Genomic DNA, 12171 nt, shown 5'->3' with positions numbered 1-12171 from the left:
TGCCGGCCGGTCTAAGTCCCCAGGCAGAAGGATTCTGAATTGATTGGATACCCGCTGATGGTCAGCCTCATGCAGTTCGCCTAGCCCCGAGAAATACAGGCAGAAGGATTCTGAATTGATTGGATACCCGCTGATGGTCAGCCTCATGCAGTTCGCCTAGCAGAACCCGAGAAATCCCACCAATGGTTAATTGATCTTCGCTTGTTTATCGTATCCGCTTACGTCACAATAGTTCGAACTAAAGCTGCTACCTTGACATGGTGGTCGGCCTTGAGTGCTAAAATGATCCCGTGGATTACAGAAGCTGCAACTTCGTTCCACAAGGTGTTTCGCTCAGGTGACTAGAATATCCATATTCATGGAAGCAGCGATGCTGTCTCAAGGAAGGACGGGTTAGAAAAGGTCAGCCCTAATAACCGCACACTCAAATCGCCCAAAGTTTGAAAGTCACCGCCGGCTCATTATTCAATACGGTCCGGTGCTGCTCAAAAGACACCTGCGGCGCGCAGCCCCACCAGGAGTGAGACATTAACGTCTTACTCCTAGCGCCTTCTGATTAAGCCAACTCCCTGCAGCCGAGCAGGTCAGACTATTGAGTCACTGGGTCCGGGCAGGGTCCCGTGAGGAGTCCCTATTATCTGCTGCCTCGCGGGTCAGACTTTTGAGTCAAAGACTCAATGTGGAGTGCCTCAACTAAACCCCCTCCCTCGGCATGGGCAACCGGGAAGTATCACTTGCCCGCACAGTTCTGTGTCCACTGATGTCCCTCCCCAACCCCTTCTCATCACAAAAGTAGACGTTACTCTTGACTGTCATTTATCATACCGAAAGGCCTTATCCTCCCCAATGCCTACTAACCAAAAAAATGACACCTTTCAACGTCCGTACCCTTTGTCATACTGCCCAACAGACAGTGATCGCTAAAATTATATACTCCCTTAAAATTGATGTAAGCTGTGTCTCTGAAACACACATACAAGACTCAAACGCTGTTATGCATCTCAGCTGCTTCACACTTCTGCCTCCGTGTGTCCGGTGACTCAGAAGCGATGACTCGTGGAATATACGTCGTGGGAGTTGCACTCGGCCACAGAGGTGAATGCGCTTTGCTGGATTGATCCTAGTAAACGGTCGTCTTTGCGCCGTACGTCTCTCCAGCTCAATCAAGCTCAATGCTTCTCCGCATAAAAGGCGGTGCCTGTTTGTAGTGTCGGCTTATGCTCCAACGGATTACAGTTCTGATACTGAGGATACTTTCTATCGAGACCTAACCGGGCTCATTCGTCAAGTCAGAAACACTGATATTGTGATACTTGTGGGCGATATGAATGCTCAAGTAGGCCCTCTTAGCTCATTGGGATCACATTTGGGTGGTCGATTCAGAGTCGATGCTCACCGCACAGACAATGGAGATCAACTCGTTCAGTTGTGTGCTGGCCATGAACTGTTCCTGACAAGTACGAACTTTGAACATAAACGTTCGCGTCGCGTTACTTGGCGACCACCAACTGCAAATCAACCGTAGACCCAGTTGCATCACGTGGCACCACGTCGGAAGAGGAAATACAGTACAAAATATCCGTACTAAAACATGAGAAGGCACCAGGACCGGACGGTCTGTATCCAGGCCTCTTCAAAGATGGCGGAAAATCCCTGGTGACCCATTCAACAAAGCTTATTGGTGCCATATGGGACGAAGAGGTGTCTGAGGAGTGGGGCTTGTCGACAATTATCCCCTACTTCAAAAATGGTACGCGAACGCTGTATGAAGGCCACCGTGACGTCAGCCTACTAGTTGCGCCATCAAAGGTCCCCTCTGGCCTTATCCTTCGAAGGTTGGCTGAACTCAGGGAGAGAGATCCGTGAAAACCAAGCTGGGTTCCGTCCTGTAAAGATGTACTGATCACATCTTCACCCTTCGACAGATTCTGGAACAGTGACACTGCTTCCGACAACCAACAATGGTTGTGTTCCTTGACTTAAAAACTGCCTGCAACTGTGTGGACCGTCAGGCCCTATGACAGTGTTTATGAAGCAAAGGTTCCCCCATAAATTCCTGACCCTCCTTAAGGCGCCGTATGCCAACTCCCAAAGACATGTGAAGGTCTAAGGGAAGCTCTCTTCTGAGTTCACCACATCAAGTGGTGTCAGGCCATTACTCTTCAACTTCGTCATTGATACGATTATGGAAGACTCACTATCAGTCTCTAATGCCTGTGGGGTAGAAGTACTACCGGGGCGTCCATTCACAGATGTCGAGTACGCAGATGATATAGCTCTTCTTGGATTTGATGCAAACAATACTAAATCCAAATAATTCTGCATCACGGTTTGGCATGCGCTTCACATCTGCAAGGCTGGATGGGCTCAAACCCTAACCTAGTAATTGCGGATCAGCCGATCGGGGCAGTAGACGATTCTCTATAACGTCCCCGCCAGAACTGGACAAGGTAGTGCAACCCATGAAGAGGATTAAATATAAGTAGCGTTGAACGTATTGAACAACTTCTACGGTACGTATGCTAGTCACGCACCCACGCGGTCATAAGCAAAAAGAAAAAATCACACCGTAGCCGGAAACCAGTTCGTGAGCACAATTAGTGATCTTTATGAAGAAAGAACATGGGACAAGACAAGTGACAAATGAATGTCGATAGCGTGATTACACTTTTGTGTATAACTAACCTCTTTGGCTTGCCACACAGCAACGTCCTTTCGTAACCGCAGTCGAGCTAATCTCTGGGCATCTTCACACTCATTATGACGACTCCGCATGGACGTTTCCAATTGTTCCAGATTTCGAATAAGCTGTTTCAGCATTTGAATACCGCGGCGTAGTCGGCCAAATGAATGATGCTCGCGACGGCCAACTACTTGACGCTTAGACCTGTAGTCCTAATTGTGATGAATGATGAAGGAATATATGACCACGTCAGGAGGTGACCGAAGAAATAATACGGAAACACTTAAATGTTTTATACAAATAAACGCGTGGGTGCATACAGCGAGTTGAAGTAGGTGATTTCCAGCTGCTAGCCAATCAGTTGTCAATACACGCATCGAATATGGTAATTGTGTCAACATCAAGAAGATCATTTCCAAATACCCATAGGATACAAATAATAAAGAATCTACGTTTCTTTTTGTACAGTATGGGGAAGAATTGTACAGGAACTATCCAACGTTCTATGACGTAAGTTCAGTTCAGCTGTAGCACCCTTCCGGTGCCTAACTGCCACGCTACCCGAAGGAAGCACGAGGGCTGGGATACTGCCAGGTTGCCCAAGCCTAGACAGGGGAAGTCGAGAGGCAGAGGTCGGGTTCGAACCACGGACCTTCCNAATACAGTACAAAATATCCGTGCTAAAACATGAGAAGGCACCAGGACCGGACGGTCTGTATCCAGGCCTCTTCAAAGATGGCGGAAAATCCCTGGTGACCCATTCAACAAAGCTTATTGGTGCCATATGGGACGAAGAGGTGTCTGAGGAGTGGGGCTTGTCGACAATTATCCCCTACTTCAAAAATGGTACGCGAACGCTGTATGAAGGCCACCGTGACGTCAGCCTACTAGTTGCGCCATCAAAGGTCCCCTCTGGCCTTATCCTTCGAAGGTTGGCTGAACTCAGGGAGAGAGATCCGTGAAAACCAAGCTGGGTTCCGTCCTGTAAAGATGTACTGATCACATCTTCACCCTTCGACAGATTCTGGAACAGTGACACTGCTTCCGACAACCAACAATGGTTGTGTTCCTTGACTTAAAAACTGCCTGCAACTGTGTGGACCGTCAGGCCCTATGACAGTGTTTATGAAGCAAAGGTTCCCCCATAAATTCCTGACCCTCCTTAAGGCGCCGTATGCCAACTCCCAAAGACATGTGAAGGTCTAAGGGAAGCTCTCTTCTGAGTTCACCACATCAAGTGGTGTCAGGCTATTACTCTTCAACTTCGTCATTGATACGATTATGGAAGACTCACTATCAGTCTCTAATGCCTGTGGGGTAGAAGTACTACCGGGGCGTCCATTCACAGATGTCGAGTACGCAGATGATATAGCTCTTCTTGGATTTGATGCAAACAATACTAAATCCAAATAATTCTGCATCACGGTTTGGCATGCGCTTCACATCTGCAAGGCTGGATGGGCTCAAACCCTAACCTAGTAATTGCGGATCAGCCGATCGGGGCAGTAGACGATTCTCTATAACGTCCCCGCCAGAACTGGACAAGGTAGTGCAACCCATGAAGAGGATTAAATATAAGTAGCGTTGAACGTATTGAACAACTTCTACGGTACGTGTGCTAGTCACGCACCCACGCGGTCATAAGCAAAAAGAAAAAATCACACCGTAGCCGGAAACCAGTTCGTGAGCACAATTAGTGATCTTTATGAAGAAAGAACATGGGACAAGACAAGTGACAAATGAATGTCGATAGCGTGATTACACTTTTGTGTATAACTAACCTCTTTGGCTTGCCACACAGCAACGTCCTTTCGTAACCGCAGTCGAGCTAATCTCTGGGCATCTTCACACTCATTATGACGACTCCGCATGGACGTTTCCAATTGTTCCAGATTTCGAATAAGCTGTTTCAGCATTTGAATACCGCGGCGTAGTCGGCCAAATGAATGATGCTCGCGACGGCCAACTACTTGACGCTTAGACCTGTAGTCCTAATTGTGATGAATGATGAAGGAATATATGACCACGTCAGGAGGTGACCGAAGAAATAATACGGAAACACTTAAATGTTTTATACAAATAAACGCGTGGGTGCATACAGCGAGTTGAAGTAGGTGATTTCCAGCTGCTAGCCAATCAGTTGTCAATACACGCATCGAATATGGTAATTGTGTCAACATCAAGAAGATCATTTCCAAATACCCATAGGATACAAATAATAAAGAATCTACGTTTCTTTTTGTACAGTATGGGGAAGAATTGTACAGGAACTATCCAACGTTCTATGACGTAAGTTCAGTTCAGCTGTAGCACCCTTCCGGTGCCTAACTGCCACGCTACCCGAAGGAAGCACGAGGGCTGGGATACTGCCAGGTTGCCCAAGCCTAGACAGGGGAAGTCGAGAGGCAGAGGTCGGGTTCGAACCACGTACCTTCCGGTCAGTAAATTCGTGCTCCAACCACTTGGGCCATCTCGCCCTGTTCTATGACGTAATTCCCAAAGCATAGCTTAGAGGACATGAAGAATTCGAATCGGTGCATCCAAACTAAGCTAATAGGTAGATTCCAAACACAAACGCAACTGATGCATACTCTCTCACGAGAAGTGAAAGGCTGATAAGCTGACATGTGGGAAGGATGCGCTCGTTAACACATGTAGCCAACTGCAGTCCGTACAGCCAACATACCGGGGAACTTAGAAGTCTCCTAAGGGAGGAGAGCACCGTCGCTAAAGGTGTTTCTTTATCGGTGGATTCAATGGGAGGGAGATTTCTGCACAGACAATTTTCAAAACTTCAAGAAAATTAATAAGATCGATTGGAATGGGGGGATAGCGCCTTCCCAGTTACCCAAAAGGTGAGAAACTTATCCACAACTGAGTTTTAATCACGCTTATTAGTCAAATGATTTATCAAGGAGAACCAAAAGTACCTTGTCTGGTCCATCTTCTACATCTGTAACCGAAGAAAAACTGTCACTGGCTTCCAAACGGAAAGCATCCACGGAAGGTGTGCCATCTTCTTCCTTTTGAGTTGGAGAACAGTCACTTGGATTCGGATCAGAAAGTCTTCTTTGTGCACGCTCCAACAAGGTTCGAAGTTCAGACAATAGTTCTTTTAGGCTTTTAGTGTCCCACGCAATCAGCGAGAATTCATGCCGATCGGGTTGCTGCAAAAAAGAGCAAGTAAAATCGATATATCACATGCAAGCAGCAAAGTGTAGATAGACGACCGCCATGTCCGAGTTGAACAGTGTTCTGGAAGTATATCACCTTTTCGTCCTGGAGAATACCACATCCCGACCCTCTAGGAACTTGATGTGATTAGTCAATCCGTGTTTGAACGCTGTGTTATCGGTTTGAACGAGAGATATCCCCCTCCAAAAACATCAGTTCTTGAAGGAAACCAATTTTAGTTGGCACTGTCGAACTGCCCTTACCAGGCATGGCTCTCCCATAAGAGACAGCCGTCATATGGTGATGTACATACGACTGGTACATCCGACTGTTCCTATTCGAACAGCGACCGACGATAAGGCTGTGACGGCTGCTAACTGGTAGATCACGTGATCAACCGTATAATCTATATACTAGATCAACGCCGCTAAGAGTGGAAAAGGTCGTAAGTGGGATTTTCTGCAACTGGTCACCATTTGATGGCTGCACTTGATAGGAGATTGAACCTAGCCCTCAAACATGGCATGCACACGTGTGATCAACCACCTGGCAGTATAGTTAAAATACCGTTTCGATGGTCACCAGCTGAATGTTCTGTTTTCTGTAAATGGTGAGAGCGGAGGAGGGCAAAACGCGTCGTCAGTATCAAATAGACTCCGACCACTCAAAACCAAAACATGTTACAAGGAGTATGAGGAAAGATCTGGTGTGGCCAAGGCCACAGCTGCAAAAGTAAGGCCGGTCATGTGTGACGTACATTCTGCATAACCGGAAGGAAGCTTTCTGTGTAAATTGCATGTGAAAACCCCGATTTGCATTCATGAATACATTCGTTCAAGTGAAACACAATACTGGACCAAATTGACTTACTGTGACCATAGGCTCTTCGGGATCAGCCGTCTCCTCAGCAGACTTCGGGCCCGATTCCACTTCAGACATTGGAGTATCTCCGGTTTCCTCAACTTTATCAACTTGACCCGTTGGATTGGAGTCAGCACCAGACGGAGAAGTGTCTTGTTCGTTATTCTGATAAACCAGGCGGATAAGGACGGTTGAAAGCGGACAATTGGACACGCGGTTTTGGAAGAGCAAAAGGTTTAAATAAGGAAAGGGTTTACCTCATGTTTAGATTGGTTATCTGCGTCACACACACAAGTTGTCGACACATCTTGTGCTTGCTGTGGCTTATTAAGGTCGTCAACCTCGTTCGCGTGACTCGGCGGTTTTTCGTCTTCACCTTCCTCTCCTTCGTCTCCTGTTTGACGGTCTTCGTCAGTGGAAGATGAGGATAGAGAGCTGGCAGAATTGTCTGCATCATCTGCATCTGCAGTAGACGAGGCCAGTTCATCCTGCTCTGACATTGCAGCCGTTGTCTCACGTAACTTTTTCGCTCTGGCTCGAGCACGCATACGACGAGAACTGTTGGACTTTGAATTCCGCATTCCAGGACCATAATCTAAGGTGAGATGTTACAATCACCAGTTAAATGGTCAGTATGGTGTTGAGGAAGACAGAAACCATTCAGTGAAAAACCCAAGGTTGAGAAAAAGCTCTCTTTTCTTCCTGAGCGAAACATATCATGGTGAGCTTGGTAACTTGAAAATGAGAAGCCCTCAAAAAGTACTGCCTAGTCTATCTTCCAAAATCGATCCCAAAGCTTATTTAAACCACAACTCTTCAAAGGGTAAACAATGGGGAACTATGGTGGCGCGGAAAGACCGGCCGACCTTGGATGCCACACAAGCCGTAAGAATGTACGAAGGGACTTCCACTCGGTTACTGGTACACAGTTCACCCTATGTTAGATACGTAGTTTGCAAAAGTGCAAAAAGTGTAGGGCCTCTGCTAAACAAAGCTTTCTACATAGGTCGTACCGGACTAAAGTAAGACTCTCTCTGGTACCAACCGGCGAACGCATGCTGCACTGTGGCTCCTGGAATGCAAATATGCCATTGGGGTTAGACGTTGTTCCAGGCTGTTTGCATGGGATGGGTTTTCCGCACCACCTTCACCACACCCAAAAGCAAACCTAGCCAGGGCACTGTTACCTCATGATCACTCTCCACTGTCTCCGGGCTCTAAGACAGCGCAACACCCTAGTTCGATAGCCATACAATGCACATGCGCAATAGCCAACCGATCTAGATGTGATTCTGTCCCGCCTCTTGGTGAGTAGTAAGGTCGTTTCATCTCAGTAGTCATCGATCCTCGCAGACAACCTGAAAATTCTCAAGTCATGGACTCAAACGCCAAAAGAATATCCACAGCGATGATGTGCTGCACGAGGTCCTTAGTATTGCCAGGATAGGCGTAGATAGGTTGGTTACCTAACCCTTTGGTTGGTTAAGAGTTCCCGGCTATTGACCACGGACAATGAGCCCGTCGACTAGTTCGGAACAAACACCGCATGATCCCCAAGCTAACAGATTTCGATGAGTGCAACATTTGCTGCCGAAAGCACGTGATCCTCTTGAGAATCTCAAACTATCGCAGCAAAGGATTGTTATTGCGAGAAGAAATAGAATAAAGCGTAAGTGAAAACTGGAAAGTGCATTCATTGCAAACGACATACTCAAAAGTGACACTGTGGATTTTTTCGCAACAACAGTAGGACTGTTAGCTGATGAATCACCTCAAAAGCATTCCAGTGGAACGAAAGGAATGTCATTGTGTACTGCTGTTCACGACCATACAGTCTATACAATAAATGCTCACACGTTTTCCCGTTACCCAAAGGAAGTACTTCTTCAGTCCTGGGTATTATCGAATTAACCTTTTTTTGCTTATGTAAAAGCATATTGGTAAATGAACAGACATTTCAAGTTAGAGTCAAGAATCTTAGTTTGAAAAATGCTGAATTAGTGGGATCTATCAATAGTGAAGAGCCAGTGTACAACAGGCAATGGGTGATGGCCATTTTTTGCTCGAGAATGAGCCACTCTTCCCAAGTTTGATGAATGACACGTCTCATAGCATCTCAAGTGACTAAAATAATCAGTGCCACCAAAACTGGGATTCAAACAGCATTCCTAGTAGTCACATATGCGATTTAGTAGCCACTCAGTTCAATGTCGCAATCCCAGGAAATAGCCGTGCCCGAAAAAAACTAGCTGAAGCTCCCTAAAGATGGCTGCCGCTCACACCTCGGCCTTCGACTGATGTTTTGCGGGAAACTCGAGTTCGAACCATGAATCCAGCAAGTTTTAAAACCACCGTCACATATGATGCTGTACAACACATGTGATAACTAATCATTTGAAGAGCATTCTTTCATCGGAAAAGACAAAAATCCCCATTTCGGTCATTTTTGCCAATGATCCACCTTCTCAGGGTTAAAATCACACACCAAACTCTTATCGTTACCCATCCTCACACTGACAGTCTCACTTCGATAGGTGACGAAACGTGTGCAATCAAACTGCCAAGCCCAGCGGATAGACAAACATTTTACCGCCATGGTTCCTCAGTAATAACCGGAATCAACTAACACACACAATGAAGCTAAACACAGGAGAGAGACAACGAGTGGTCGGTATAAGCGCTCGCCATTAACATCGGGTTTTAATCCAAACTAAGGTCTCCTACCTGTACGTTGAAGGCTCCAGTCGTTGCAACTACGTATGAGCTCACTGTGGCGGACAAGGTGGTTAATTCCATATGGAGATTATCTTTCACCGGATCTGAGTTATAAATGGTTGGTGCATAAGTGGACACTATAAATGGGGGCGACCAGCATTTCGACCAGTGTCAGTTCTCACGGATCTGGACAGTCAGGCTGCACTAGTCAGGTAGCCAATCGAGCAAAGCGCTCATTTGGAGTTCATAATCAATCGTGTGGGTTGAGTGGGTGGCTCACTGACGTAATTATCGCTGGGAGCTATAGAGAAGTGACTGATGTGGGAGAACAATGAAGTAAGGCAGGGGCCGCCGGCAGCCACATTTGTGGCTTATCCGCCCTGTCGTAGGCAGCGACTAGGGCTATCCGGCGGATATCACCACGCGATGGCCGATATGGCATGAAAGTGGTTTCGTTCGTTTGTATGAGTCAGTCACACCGCTGATCAGCCACCCGTTGTTGAACGGGTGAGTGCCCAAGGCCGGAAGGTCGCGGGTGCGAAACCCTTTGGATTTTCATAAGATGCACACTATTGATGATTGCCAATAAGGGTGAAACAGTTGTACAGTGCTCCTCGGATTTTTAGCGTACATTGACTTCACTTTCGGGAAGAAATCTCCATTGCGAAATCCAAAATCTCCTAAGGCTACCAACGAAATTTCGTTTGTGCAGTTCTAATATACTGCCTGACCGAAAAACAGACTATCTTTTAAGTAAGAGGTTGCCACACTCGTTACAGCTCCCAGTCTGAACGGTCAGAAAACTGAGATTGTCAGACCTCTATCCGTTCACCAACCTTGTAGAAAAAAAATGTGGAGGCTACAACGGCAACCTCCAGTATGACTTAATGGGTTGTCGGAATACGCAAACTGTCACACACCGACAAGGTCCAGTTTCTTCAAGACGGTTCCGAGGCTCTGAGAAGAGCACAACCGTATACGAAGAACTTTTCCGACCAAAAATGGCTAAGATACACCGTATGTAGGGGTCTCAGTATCAGGCACTGTCGCAGAGACTTAGTCCTAGTGGGTTTGGTTACATGAAACAAGGATCAGCCGACAGAATTATCAGAAAGCAATACCGAGCGACCTCAGATTTTCTGAGAAATCTCAGTTGTTGAGTGAAAAGCGCTTGATTGGTGTAGTTTCGAGAAACCCACCGAGGTAGAAAGTGTGATGATATTACAGGCCATTCAGGTATCCCAGAAAGATCAGTACTCGATGGTTCATACAACTGATGCCTGACTGCTGCTAAGGCGTGTCCGTCATTGCAAAACTGTCCCGAAACTAGTAATGTGTAAATACGATGATACCTCAACAACTAAAAAGCACTTCGGAATCGCCTGTTTTATCGCTTGCTGAGAAGTTACTGAAAAATTTTTCACTGGTCATCCAGAACTTTACAAAGGTCATAGGTTGTCGAGGAACTGTCTAACGAGCTTGTTCCAAATACATCAGGTTCTGTAAATCCTTTGCAGGACACCGACGTGAGGTGTTGTATTGCTAATGGGGGAAATACCAGAGTATCCTAAGTACAGACCCAGGCGAAATCACCGGTGAATTCAGTTGGATAACAACACAAACGAAAGATTCACTCAAAACTCAGCTGCATCTCCCGTTCACAGCAATTAGTGTGCAAATCATTTATTGGATGTTGGTGATTAACTAGCCCACAAGCCCATTAGGAAGCACTTTTCATCAACCGAAATAATGTGCCAAGGTTGTCCACATTCGGCTGGCTAACGGATGCTACGGGGACTGAATGTCCTTTCGCTGGCTGATGCATCCCAGACAGAGGCCAGGACTGCATTTGTCACCAATCGAAGCAGTCACAAAGATTCACATAGACCACGCACTTCTAGTACGCACACGGAGGCTGCTTGCATGTCCCTAAGGTGACCTGTTCTGGTCCACTCCCCATTTTAGAACTTCTGTTGACGGTCCTCTGCAGCCCTGTATTTCTAAATCCCTGAAGCTAGCCAAAGCATGTGCCTCACACCCTATAACAGATTGACCCAACGTAAGCCACACTGTGTGCCTTTCAGTCAGCCGGTCGACTGTACCTTACTGCATAATTTCATAAAGGACCTGTATACAATACGGTAGAGTTTTTTAAGAGGTGCGGAGGTCTGCAATGTCGGACGTAAAGGCCCTCCATGCAACTGCAATGCTCGCCGCTGAAATTAGCCGATGGTCATTGATAAAGGGTCGATGGCCAGGCATGTCTCGATGGCTAATTGTTCATGGGAGAAAACCGGGAGGTAGGCAACAGGCTTCATTTACCAACACAGTTGACCAGACTATACCCGAGCTCATCACACAACAACGGCTATTGGTTTTCAGCGGGGAATATGGAGGTGTTTTTTTCTCCGAGCAGTGATCTCTAATAAAAAAGTATAGTTTGGCGGCAGGATGAGAAAGTGCGCGGTAACGTAGGTTGAGATGATCGACTAAGCCGTGTGATGGACGTGTTCTGGTGCGTCCACGTGCTCATGATCATGATCATCAACATCGACAGCATTACATCAGTATTCAACACCGATGATTCACTGCCGTACAACCATGACTTATTTGAAAGCCTTATTGTAAAGAAAAGAGTAAAGGTGGACGGGGGACTTAATGCTAGCTTAACACAATCATTCCGAGGTGCCTACACCTCCAGACATTCCCTCAGGCAATCTGGATAGAAACTGACAACA

General features: G+C 46.5%; 1 protein-coding gene across 1 annotated transcript in view; it reads right to left on the bottom strand.

Annotated features, from left to right (window-relative positions):
- T265_14765 (hypothetical protein) overlaps positions 1-12171 on the bottom strand; it is a gene marked incomplete at both ends in the record, with an annotated part of 32655 nt that overhangs the window by 5427 nt on the left and 15057 nt on the right. The window contains 5 exons of the mRNA XM_009175140.1: positions 2686-2895; positions 4465-4674; positions 5614-5850; positions 6728-6883; positions 6976-7313. Of these exons, the coding sequence (XP_009173404.1) occupies positions 2686-2895; positions 4465-4674; positions 5614-5850; positions 6728-6883; positions 6976-7313 (1151 nt within the window). The remainder of the gene's footprint in view (positions 1-2685; positions 2896-4464; positions 4675-5613; positions 5851-6727; positions 6884-6975; positions 7314-12171) is intronic.

The sequence above is a fragment of the Opisthorchis viverrini genome (genome assembly GCF_000715545.1).
Source record: "Opisthorchis viverrini unplaced genomic scaffold opera_v5_259, whole genome shotgun sequence".
NCBI lineage: Eukaryota > Metazoa > Platyhelminthes > Trematoda > Opisthorchiida > Opisthorchiidae > Opisthorchis > Opisthorchis viverrini.
This window is presented reverse-complemented; position numbering and strand designations above follow the sequence as displayed.